General features: G+C 38.0%; 1 protein-coding gene across 1 annotated transcript in view; it reads right to left on the bottom strand.

The window, feature by feature from the left end:
* Positions 1-461: 461 nt before the first annotated feature.
* The window catches only part of LOC150082195 (uncharacterized), a 34,715-nt gene continuing 22,972 nt past the window's right edge, over positions 462-12,204 (bottom strand). The window contains exons 2-3 of the mRNA XM_090380039.1: positions 7,897-8,073; positions 462-735 (exon numbers count right to left, since the gene is read on the bottom strand). Of these exons, the coding sequence (XP_090236165.1) occupies positions 476-735; positions 7,897-8,073 (437 nt within the window). The 3' untranslated portion in view covers positions 462-475. The remainder of the gene's footprint in view (positions 736-7,896; positions 8,074-12,204) is intronic.

Raw genomic sequence — 12,204 nt, 5'->3', positions numbered from 1 at the left:
GCAAAGAATTTTTAGGAATCTAAAAAATATATTAAATCAAACAATTCATCCTTTACAACAATCTGAATTATTTCGTTATGTAGATAGAATATTTGAGTTTTCTAAAATACTCTTTTTCACATTTAAATCGTTTTCACGTCTTAAAAAAATAATTGCATATTTATTATAAAATTCTTCAATTATTTTCCATTATTCTGGTGTTAATTATTCGCTTGCTTCAAGATGATTGCTTTTCTGATTATATCATAATAATAAGACTAATCTAATTTGCTAGTTATGAAGTTAATCAGCAATAACCAAACAAGTTACTTATTCAACTACTTTTAAAACTATTTAGCAAATTTAAGATATTTATATCACAATATTGGGATATCAATAATAAGCTTCAGTTTGCAACATCACATATAACAAAAAACCAACAAAAAAAAAAACCAAAAAAAAAAAAAACAACCGTTAACAAGAGCATAAACAGGATTTATAATAGGCGTTCCATTTCTTCAGTTTTCTTGCTACTATCCTCGTCCTCGCTGTCATCATCTGTATCGCTCTCATAAGTGTTACCATCGTCTTCAGACCAGTGGTCAAGCGATTCCTTGTGTTGTTCAAGAGTTAGAAGATTGGAGAAATTGGAATTGCATACGGAGCAGCCAAAATGTCTTTTCTTTTGCTGATGATGAGTCAACTTTCTAGCAGAGTTGAAAGTGCGCTCACAGACATTACATGTCAACCCATCATCTAGAAAAGAAAGTAACAAAAATTGATTGGGTTAATTATGAAAAGATTTTATATTATAATAAGGAAGCTAATCACAAATTGCGCAAAGGAAAAAAAAGGTAGGGAAAGGATTAGGCAAAATGTTACAATAAGTTTATAGGCGGGAGTAAGAAGGTTGCAAGATTGTTATGTAACCAGGTTTTTTCATAAAACAAAATCAATGTGACTTGAACTGGAGCATTTCATTAGGTAATAATGGAGAAATAAAGCTGTTGCTTAAGTGCTACTGGAAAAGATGCTAAAAAAACATGAAAAAATATCGCGCTGGGTAATTTGTGAATGGTCTCCGAGACTGAATTACAATTATTATTTCAGTTCCCATGCAATTAGATAACTATTACATCCGTCCAGTAAAAATACTGACGACTGTTACTTCATCCGAACAATGTTCTCACTTTGAAGGAACCATTTGAGTCCTAGTGGAAGTGAATCATCGCCCATGAAAATGAATCTTGCCACTCTGAAAGCATTACAAAAGACATCAATATCTTGTGTACAGTCAATTTCAGCGATGTGACGATACGTGCAGTCGTTCATCATGTCTTCTTGAACCACTGCCACGATAGCTGTTCCTTTTTCCCTGATTTGGGAGAGAATGCATGATTTGTGTTCTCTTTAAATAAGATGTCGAGAATCAGCTTCAAGACTTAATATCAACTCATATATAAAAAGAACATCGGCTTGTTGGTCTTGGTACCAGTCAGTGCTGTTTGTACAATCCTATGGAAGGAAACAAGCGACTGGTCACGCTCAGAGTTCCCTTTCCTGACACCTTCGCGTACAATTGGCATTGGATCTGTCATATTTACAACTGCTGAGAACGGGTTACAGGCTGTTCGGTTGCCATCCTTATAGAAGATGACAAACAAACTCTTGGCCGACCTTGCGACACCGTTCTCCTCCTCCTATAATTTGAAACTCATTCTTGATACGTTTGTCACTGGTCACCTGAAGTTTGCAATTGTCCTGCCAACAGCTATTCACTCTAAACCTTCAAAACATCTTAAAAAAAAAAATTAGTTGCCTCCAGTACCGCACTAAATGAGCGTTTGCTTTTTTGTTATACCCAGCCTGATTTTGAATGCCCGACATCATATCCTCATTTATCATGTTAAATTAAAGGACAAATTTCACGTAAAAATTTGACCAGTTTGATTTTAAAAAATAAAATACATTGATTGTTACTTGACTTTTAAAGCTGGTTTCTTTGCCTCTTTAAATTAAATTACTCTGATTAGGCTAGTTAAGAATGAGTCGTATTTTGTGAACATGGTGCGAAAACGCACGGTCTGTTAAAGAAAAAAAAATACTCGGAAAATTCCATCTGCAAGAAATTTCAAGATGGCTTCAGCAACTCCTTAAATGTTCAGTCCAGCGACTGAATATTTTGTCCAAAAGGTGCAAGTTGGAGGTGGCTGCGTTATAGTGAGGGCGTATGTCACTTGGCATGGCCTCCATCCGCCGGATTCCAAATCCAACCTTTCGGCACCATATTCTCCACTACAAAGCACGACTTGTGAACTCGTGGTTTGCAGGCAACGACATCGGGATAATCCTGTGGTACTACAACTACAGTGCCCTCAATCCAAACGCAACATAGCGCCTGTGATCCGAGATTGAATTCCGGGTTCGGGCATGCCCAAGAAGACTCTTGAACTGCTGAAACTCACTATTTTAAAGAATAGTAACACTATACCACTAGCTCTTTACCAGAAAGTGGTGGAAGCCTTCCTCAACGTATTCATATAGCATTAAGATAACAAGTGACCTGTATTAATTTGTATTAATCAACTCTGTATTAATTTTCTTAATAAATGCATGCCATGCTTGTACGACTGAAAATATTTTGGTAGAGCAGAGAATTCTACAAACTTTCAATTTTTTTCAATATTTTCAAACAGCTGAAAACGGCGAGTTTTCAGTCAGCCGAATCAGTCTAGAATGAGTGCTAGCCAGGAGCAGAATACAAGCGTTTGACGTGAATTTATATCAATGTCATCCAACGATGCTAGTCATTCTGTATGACAAGTTAGCAGTATTGCAGACATGTTTATGAATTGACACTGACTCAAACGATAACTTCAAGAGCCTTGACACTGTCAGTTATGCGAAGTGGGAAATGTACAACGAAGAAATTTTGAAAATTCAACTTTATTACACCACTTTGCAAGATTATAAAGTTAAAATGTACTCGATAAACTCTGACAAACATATACACTGCTCGTCACTGAAATTTTCATATCTAGAAAGAATGGAGGGATTTACTGAAATTTTTCTTGCGTAATTGTGACATATATGGGCGTAAACGATTATCATGCGATGCTTATCGGCTTAGTGAACGTCCAAAAACGTGTCTGTTATTGCCCTGAATCTGAAAGCGTCATAAAATGGTTTGTAAACGTCATCAGGCAAACAAAACGGTGAGCGAATGAGTCTACGAGTGTGCAATACCTATAACACGCTTAAGGTGGCGTTATGTATAGCTGCTCGACTTTGAAATAGGTAGGATTATTGGGTTGCCAGAATCTGGATGGCGAACAAAGAAAATTGACTCTGGTACGATTGTGACGCTCGAAAGGTTGGACGTTTTTGGAAACAATGGGCACAGGAATGTACAGACTTATCGAATCCATCAATCGAACTGATCAATCAATTAGTCAAAAGGAAACAGATGTCACTAGATTTTAAGTAGTAGAAGACTAAAGCACTCATCGTAAAGATTTTTCTATACAGAAAATTTTCTTCTTATCTAATCTTTAGGATGTAAGTTTAGAATAGGGCATGTCCAGCTATCATTCAGGTGTTCTTTAATTCCTTGGTAATTTTAATGTTCACAACTCCAGCTGGCGTCCATTTTCTAGTCACACCGACCCAGCTGGTCGAGATGCTGAGGCATTTGCAATTACTAATGACCTTGCACAGATCGTTCATTTACCTACAAGAATACCGGACAATTATAATCATACAGCCAATACGCTTGATCTTTTTATCACAAACAACCCTTCTAAGTACACGGTCGAAGTGGGAGGTCCTTTAGGCACTTCAGATCTCAACTTGGTGATTGTCTCTTCTCCAATGGAACCTTTATCTCATGGCTATTCCCAACCTCGTGTTGTTTGGCATTACAAGAATGCAAAATGGGATGACCTGCGAGATTTCTTTTCTTCTTTTCCTTGGTCGGATTACTGTTTCAAAACTTCTGATGTCAACGTTTGCCCAGATCGTGTCAGTGAAATTATTCTTGCAGGAATGGAATCCTTTATCCCACACTCCACTTTAAAATCTCGTCCTTTATCTAAACCTTGGTTTTCCAATAAATGTGCTAAGGCTGTTCAAGAGAAGAATGTTGCATATCGTAATTGGCTTGTTTTTGATTATTCAGTTTCATTTTCTGCCTACACCAAAGCTCGCAACAATTGTAAAGCAGTTATTAATCAGTCCAAACTAGAGTTTGAACAGGCTAAGAGTAGAAAACTTGCCTCTTGCCCTAATGGTAGCCGAGCATTCTGGTCTCTTCCCAAAGCTATTGGCCGCAACTTCTGCCCATCTCTGCTCCCACCTCTTTCCAAACTAGATGGTTCTGTTGTCACTTCAGCCAAGGATAAAGCTGACCTGCTAGCATCCCATTTTTCTTCCAACTCATGTATTAATGATCTTGGTAAAACACCTCCCACAATTCAATGCCTTCTGTGGTCTTCCGTCAAAAGGATGTCAGAAGGATTTTGACAAATCTTGATGTTAAGAAAGCTCCGGGTCCCGATGGTATTTCTCCACTTGTTCTCAAAACCTGTGCTCCTGAACTTATTCCTATTCTTTGCCGCCTTTTTTCACTTTCTTATTCCAAAAGGTGTTTTTCCTTCTGCTTGGAAATTTGCTCATATCCAGCCAGTTCCTAAAAAGGGTGACAAATCCCTCACATCCAATTATCGTCCCATGGCAATTACTTCTACTCTTTCCAAAGTAATGGAGAAATCAATTAACCGCCAACTCTTAAACTACCTAGAAACCTTCCATCTGATCAACGATCGCCAGTATGGATTCCGTCAGTGTCGATCCACTGGTGATATTCTGGCTTATATTACCATTTATGGACTAATTAAATGGAAAGGTTCGGTGAAACACAAGTAGTTGCTCTTGACATCTCAAAGGCTTTCGATCGTGTTTGGCATAAAAGTCTTCTAAACAAGCTTCCATCTTATGATTTGCCAACTGTTTTTAGTAATTGGTTATCCAGTTTTCTCTCTGATCGCTCACTGAGGGTGATGGTAGATGGCTCTCTGTCTTCTAACTTCTCCACTAATGCCGGTGTCCCCCAAGGTTCAGTTATTTCACTCACTCTTTTCTTCTTGTATATTAATGACCTTCTTCCATTGACTGGAAATCCTATGTATAGTTTTGCCGATGACAGCACGTTGTATTCCACTTTTCATTTTGAGAAACCTTGTCCTGCTCAATCAGCTTCAACTTCTCGAAAATCTGCTACCAATTCCTTAAATGCCGATCTTCAGGTAATTCTCCAGTGTGGCAAAGACAACTTAGTTGATTTCAATCCTTCTAAAACTCAGTCTTGTCTTATATCTCGCAAAAAGGATTCTTCTGCTCCTATGCTTATCTTTAGTGACACTCCTATTTCTAGGCAAAATGATATATCTCTTTTGGGGATTACCCTGACTTCTAATCTCTTGGCACAAGCACATTACAAATATTGCTTCCTCTGCATCTAAAAAACTTGGTTTTCTCTTTCGCTCTCGGCGTTACTTTTCTTCCAAACAGCTGCTCACTCTGTATAAATCGCAAATCCGCCCTGCCATGGAATATTGTTCCCATATCTGGGGTGGTGCCCCCAAAACCTCTCTCAGGCTTCTTGATTCCATTCAGAAGAGGGCAGTTAGGTTAATTAATGACTCTTCTCTAACAGAGTCTCTCCACTCGCTGTCTCATAGACGTACTGTTTCTGCTGCATGCCTCTTCTACAGATACTTCAATGAGCACTGTTCTTCTGTAATTCCCGCTCTCTTTTTCAAAACAGTCAGAACACGTGCCGCCACCAGCCAACGTCCATTTACTGTCCAACTTCGAACTCACAGAACCAACTTTTCATCTTCCTCGTATATTCATTCAACTGCCGTTTTCTGGAACAACCTTCCTTCATACGTATTTCCTGAAAATTACAGTCTACAGAAGTTAAAGTCCAATGTCAACAAATATATTCTTTCGTCTTCTCAATCTCCAACCGAAGCACGGTACTAAGTACTATAGGTTCTAATACCTCTCGTGTTTGGGGTTTACATAAAAAAACAAAAAAAAAAAAAATTAGCACACAGCTACAACCGCTCTGTACACCGATTCGAAAATGGAAGAACTTATATGGACATTTTTATATGTAAAGCCTCATGAGTTTTAAGATGTACGAGGTGTGATCAAAACTTTCGGGGACTGACTATCTTAATTTCAGCGTCGCAGCGATTTGTCCTAACATGCCGTTTTATATAATGAAGAGGTGTTGCGTTTCACCACATTTTAAAATAATGTAATTTTACTAAGCAGCAAATTTGAATTAAATTAGGAGAACGTAATGTTAAAATTCAGCCGAGCGTCATTCGAAGACTTTTCATTGGTTCGCAAACTTTAAAGGGGACTTTTATCCGTCAAAGATGATCCTAGCTTCAACTTTGAAAACCAATGATTTAATTGCTCGTGTTCAAGAACGGACCAAGAGTAATAAATAATTAACTATCCGCGACGTTGCTAGTGAAAGTAGTATTGGGACTTGCCAATTAATTTAACACAAGATTCAGGAATGGTAAGCATTTCAGCCAAGTCTGTGCCTCGTATCCTCGCAGCTGATCACAACGAAACGCTTGTATTTTTTCCATAATTACTAGTTACTTAGTTATTTGGTTTTTAGGAGCATTAGCAACTAAAGCCATATTGCTCCGGGATATGAGGTGGTCATTCCCTGACCTTTCCGCATCCTCCGTATTTGGTGGTGACGGGCTCGAACCCCGGTCTGATCAAGAAGCGTGTGTCACGCACTGCTGCTCCTTCCCACCTGGCTACGGAGGCGCACCATAATTACTAGTGAGTGTACCAAGTACTCTCAATGAAAGACTCCTCCAAGCCAAAAAAAAACAAGAAGACTCTCGATTAGATCATTCTTATTGTGTTTTTCTCAATCAGATAATTGTTATCGTATCGTATAAATTCATCATTTCCCTTGTGGTCAACCGGTGAACCAAGAATTGGAATCGGTGCAAGGAGATCCATCCGAATAGTCGATAAGCTTTCATTTTCCAAATATAATAATCAGTCCTCTTTTGATCACACTTCACACAGTGAATCGAATCTTCGGTTTATGAAATGAGCATATACAATAATATGTGTATAAAATATAAAAATAAATCTCACTAGGGTCACCAGAAACATTAGTTCAAATACCCAAGTGTATCATGTTCGTGAATTGCGCGTGTTCTCTGGTCGATTTGCCTGTTTTGCTGGACGAAAAACCAGAGAGAAGTTCCTCCTCTCCCCCCAGAGTTTCCGGGGGGAGGGGAGGGGAGGGGAGGAACATTGCTATCTATGTCTGAGACCAACTAACTCAGCCATGGAGTGAAAAAAGCCCATAAGAATTCCTCGTGTCATTGACGGGATTCGAACCAGGGTCTTTTCCACCCGGCGTGGGATTCAAAGTAAAAATGCCACTGTGCTATACGCGCAGACTGTGTATAAAATATAGCAGTTTTATAACAACAGGTGAAAAAACATATTAGCCATATAAATAATTGACAAAACGCATAACCGGGAATATACTTAAAAGGCACCGCCAATAAAATGCGCCAAGTAAATCGTAAAATCAGAAAAATGACACTAGGGAATAAGATGATTTCTTGTAAGTATATCACGGTTACGAAGTCAAGGTTCAAATGGACAGCACAGGAAAGTGGAAACACCTGTCTTCAGTACAGAAACACTACTTTAGCTTGATCACCTAATATAAAACGAAAGATTTTTTGTTAGCTGTCCTAAAGTGATGGATGAGAAGACTATTTTCAGAAAACATTGATCTTATAGACTAAAGAAATATTTCCTGTATTGTACTTTAGAAATTAGATTCATACTTACCGCATTCGCTTTCGCTCTCTTCCGCTTCTTCATCCTCCCGATCATAATCGGAGTATTCTGAACTACTACAGGAGCTACTGCCCTCTGTCTCAGGGTCTATAACCGTCACGAGAGAAGTTCCTTCTGACAAGTTTTTGGATGCCATTTTGTAATATTCTTGCTTCTTTACTTGATAGCCTAAGGTGAAGACAAAATATTTATTAAAGTTGATTAGAAACTAGTAGCTTGTCTTTGCTGCAAAACAGACAAGTCTAGATCAGGAAGGGCAAACAGATGACACGCATGCAAAACTGCAGGCTATGACATTTTATTGGCAAGCTAAATTCTTTGCGATGAAAGGAAATTTGAAAACGTATTGGGTTGTATTAGCTCAACATACTAACACATACAAGCAGCCTTTGTTTCACAAGATGTGCGCGGCGCCTCCGTAGCCAGGTGGGAAGGAGCAGCAGTGCATAGCACACGCTTCTTGATTAGACCGGGGTTCGAGCCCGTCACCACCAAATACGGAGAATGCGGAAAGGTCAGGGAATGACCACCGCATATCCCGGAGCAATATGGCCTTAGTTGCTAATGCTCCTAAAAACCAAATAACAAACAAACAAGATGTGCAGAATTTACAGCAAACAATCCAAAAGAGTTTAAACAAATAAATACATTAATGTGTTGTATATTTTTACTTTTTTCTCACTGCGCAATTTTGATTTTTCTTTCTGTTCTTCGATTACGGTGAAAATAGTCAACAAATGATTCTATTCTTTATATATTAAATTTTTTGTGGAATAAACAATTGTTGTTGTTGGGGTTTTAAGAGAGTCAGCGAATCGCGTATTGTCTGTAAATTGCATGTGTTCTGTGGTCGATTTTCTGTTTGCTAGACGAAAAACCCATATCTCGGGAGAAAAACCATGCTACTTCGCCTGAAACCGACTAACTCAGCCATGTTCTGAAAAAGCCCCATAAGAATTCCTCCCGTCATCGACAGGACTCAAACTCCCGTCGATGAAGGGAGGGCTCAGGTCTTTTCCACGCAGTGTGGGAAGGAAGCCGGTTCTACCAATGGTGCCCACGAGGGCAATAAACAATTCATATTATTATAGTTAAATTATTATTATACAAATTACGTTCACTGAACAAAATATTAAAAAAACTCTTTTGCAATCGGCGTCAGCAGTTAAACTTATGGTATGCAAATATCAGTTGTCACATGGTATGATCACACAAGTTCCTTAGTATCAGATAAATACTGCATGCTTTTCTGCGGCTTCTGAGTTTTCTTAGTTTTGGAGAAAGCAGCTGACCTTTTGGTTTTCAGAAAGGTGTTATTGTAGGAACACTTTTAGCAAGAGCGACTTGAGAAAACAAAGGAAATTATTGGTTTGGCGAAAGCAACTGTCCCAAAAACTGAATAATGAGTGGAAGACGAAAGAGAATTCAGCTCTAAAAGGAAGAAATGCGAAAAAATTACACTCAAATGCGTCAAGAATAGAATGTCCAGTGTATAGAAAATGTGTAAAAATTCATTTTAGGCAAAGAAAGACTCAAACTACGTGAAATAAGTTGAAGAATCTGGTATTTGGTAGTAGTGTACCTAAACGAAAGCCACTTTTTTCTATTAAAAAAAAAAACTAAAAGATTCGATTCTATGCCGCCAACGCCAAGACTGCATCTTGAAACAGTAGAAAAAGATTGTGGTCTGACGAGCCTTGATTTACATTTTTTTTTCGCCGGTGAAAGTGTGGCATGAACCTCATGAAGGCCTGTATCCAGACTATCTCGTGTCTTCCACTCAAGAGGCTGTATAATAGTATAGGGTACGTTCTTCTCGATACTAAATAAAGGTTTAAAATTTTTTGACCAGTGATTATAAATAAGTTATAATTTTTCTGAATTTTTACATTGAATTTCTAGAGTAACAGCCCAACCCAAGTACTAATATAATGACAGTTAAAATTATATTCCTAAAAGAAGGTGGTAAAGAGACTGATACCAAATTCATCGGGATAAAAAAATTAAACTAAAAAAGACAGAATTAAATAATTTAGAAACAGAATTTAAAAAACAAAATCTTCATAATGGTAATACATGAGCAGAAAATATTGAAATAAAATGAAGTGATCTTCATTTTATTTCATTTTATGGCTTTCATTTTATCGGTGTTTTGAAACAACGATAAAATGAAATTTTTAGACTATTAGAGGATTCGTTGGAAGGGGATACTTCCAACTGATTCTGTAACAGTTTAAGTTTTAATGCTTTTGATATTCCTTTCAATTTCAATTTTATAAAGCCATTAGCTGCACAGATCGGATACTGTTCTATATAAATAACAAATTTAGGAGAATTTCTAATTAGTTTGAGAACAATTACGATGTGTTTACCAAGTAAATTTTCTTTATTTGTAAGAGATCCTGTTTTTATCATTAGATTTCCTTTCGAAATCGACGGTTTCTCTATAATTATAAGAAATAATGGGTCTTGCTACAACGAACATTCGACAGCAATGCCAAAATATAGGTAAAACTAGTCTATGCATATATTGAGCAAGTATTTCGACAGCATATTTGTCTAAAGCGAAATTTCCATTGTAGACTTAACTTTTAATAGCAAAATTTATTCTATGGAGATTACACAATGGTAGAATACTCGTAGGTATGACAATTTTCTTTAAACTTTAAGCGAATTCATAATAAATGAAATTTTATATGGTTGATTGCACCATTTATAATCCAAAGAATAAGCCGTGCTTTCCATCAACTGCAGAGAACGGCAGGATAACATTATGGATATTTGGAATCGTGCCAATCTTATCATCAGTCAATATTGGGTCCACGCTCAGCTGAAGCCTTTGAAAGAATGTTAGATTGGAGAAAACTTTGATGAAAGTATTAAAGATTTCGCTATCTTCCATCAACAAAGCGTGGGTAATGGTCCGAACAGGTATTTGGCATAATGATTAAACGATGTTTTCGGAAGGTCGACTGTATTGTCTCGAATTACATTATAGACGATTACGGCTATGCATTTATAGTACGTCAGTGACATTGCATTTCAAATATGCATTGGAGCAGCATTTGCTAGAAAATTAGCCCTTGCGGATCGTTCCGTGGATAGCTTCGCTGTTCTGATACTGTGTGGCCCTACTTCGATTCCCGTTGCTTTCGGACAACATGAGATAGTGAGCAGTACACAGATCACTCACTTCTCTCTTCAACAAAACTAGGCTGGTATAAGACACCTTCCACATGTTTGATATCGAGTGTAAAGGATTATAATAGACACACACATAAGGAGACCGACTTAAAATGAGGAAGGACAGAAATTGGTTGTTGGAACAGTCTTCCATCTCAGTTGTGGAAGTCAGCAGTTCCCCCCCCCACACACACACACTTGGCTGATTCTATATAAGCTTGCTCTTTTGTATCATTTTGTCAAGACTAATATTAAAATCGCGAATATTAGCAACAATTAAGTTTCCTGACAATTTACAAAATGGTATTTTTAATTTAGAAAAAAAAAATAAAAAAAATTACATATTAGCAAGTTTCCAATTACTCCCTCCGGAATGCATTCAATGATCCAGTGCCATATTGTCCATAACGCTCTTCTGCAACTTGCAACGCCTTTTAACTTTTTTTTTTTTCACATCAATTTTAATGTCTTCAACGACTGCAAATGAGAAATGTTTAATCTTGGGAACATCCGAAAAGTCGAGAGGGGCTAGAAAAGAGAACAGGGCGGGTGGTCCAGTTGTTGAGGGGTTTTAGGCACATCAGCGACTTAGACCATATTGCGCCGTATATAATATATCTGTAAACTGCGTGTTCTTTGGTCGATTTTCTGTTTGTTGGACGAAAAACCATGCTGCCCTCGCCTGAGTTCGACTAACTCAGATACGCTGTGAAATGGCCCATAAAAATTCTTCGCATCAATGACGGTATTCCAACTCTGGTCTCTTCCACCCGATGTAGGGAGGCCAATGAGTATGCCAACTGTGCTACCCATGAGAGCGCAGGTGGTCCTAAGTGGCGATTTGCTTCTTCACTTAAATGTGATTACACGAATCGAAGCATGAGCGGATGCGTTGTCGTGATGGAGAATCCAGTAATGATTTCTCCGCAGATAGTTTTGTTTTCTTATCACGGCACTAACCCTTTAAAACCCCCAACAGTGTCTGATTCACAGTTGTCTCCTTAGACACGAATTCCATGTGAACAATGCCAAACATGGAATTCGCGTCGGAAAAACAGAACAGTTTTGATTTTTGACCTTCCCATTCGTGGCTTCTTCTGTGAAGTGAGTGAACCC

The sequence above is a fragment of the Mastigoproctus giganteus genome, chromosome 8 (assembly GCF_048544385.1).
Source record: "Mastigoproctus giganteus isolate SK-2022 chromosome 8, ASM4854438v1, whole genome shotgun sequence".
Taxonomy (NCBI): Eukaryota; Metazoa; Arthropoda; class Arachnida; order Uropygi; family Thelyphonidae; genus Mastigoproctus; species Mastigoproctus giganteus.
This window is presented reverse-complemented; position numbering and strand designations above follow the sequence as displayed.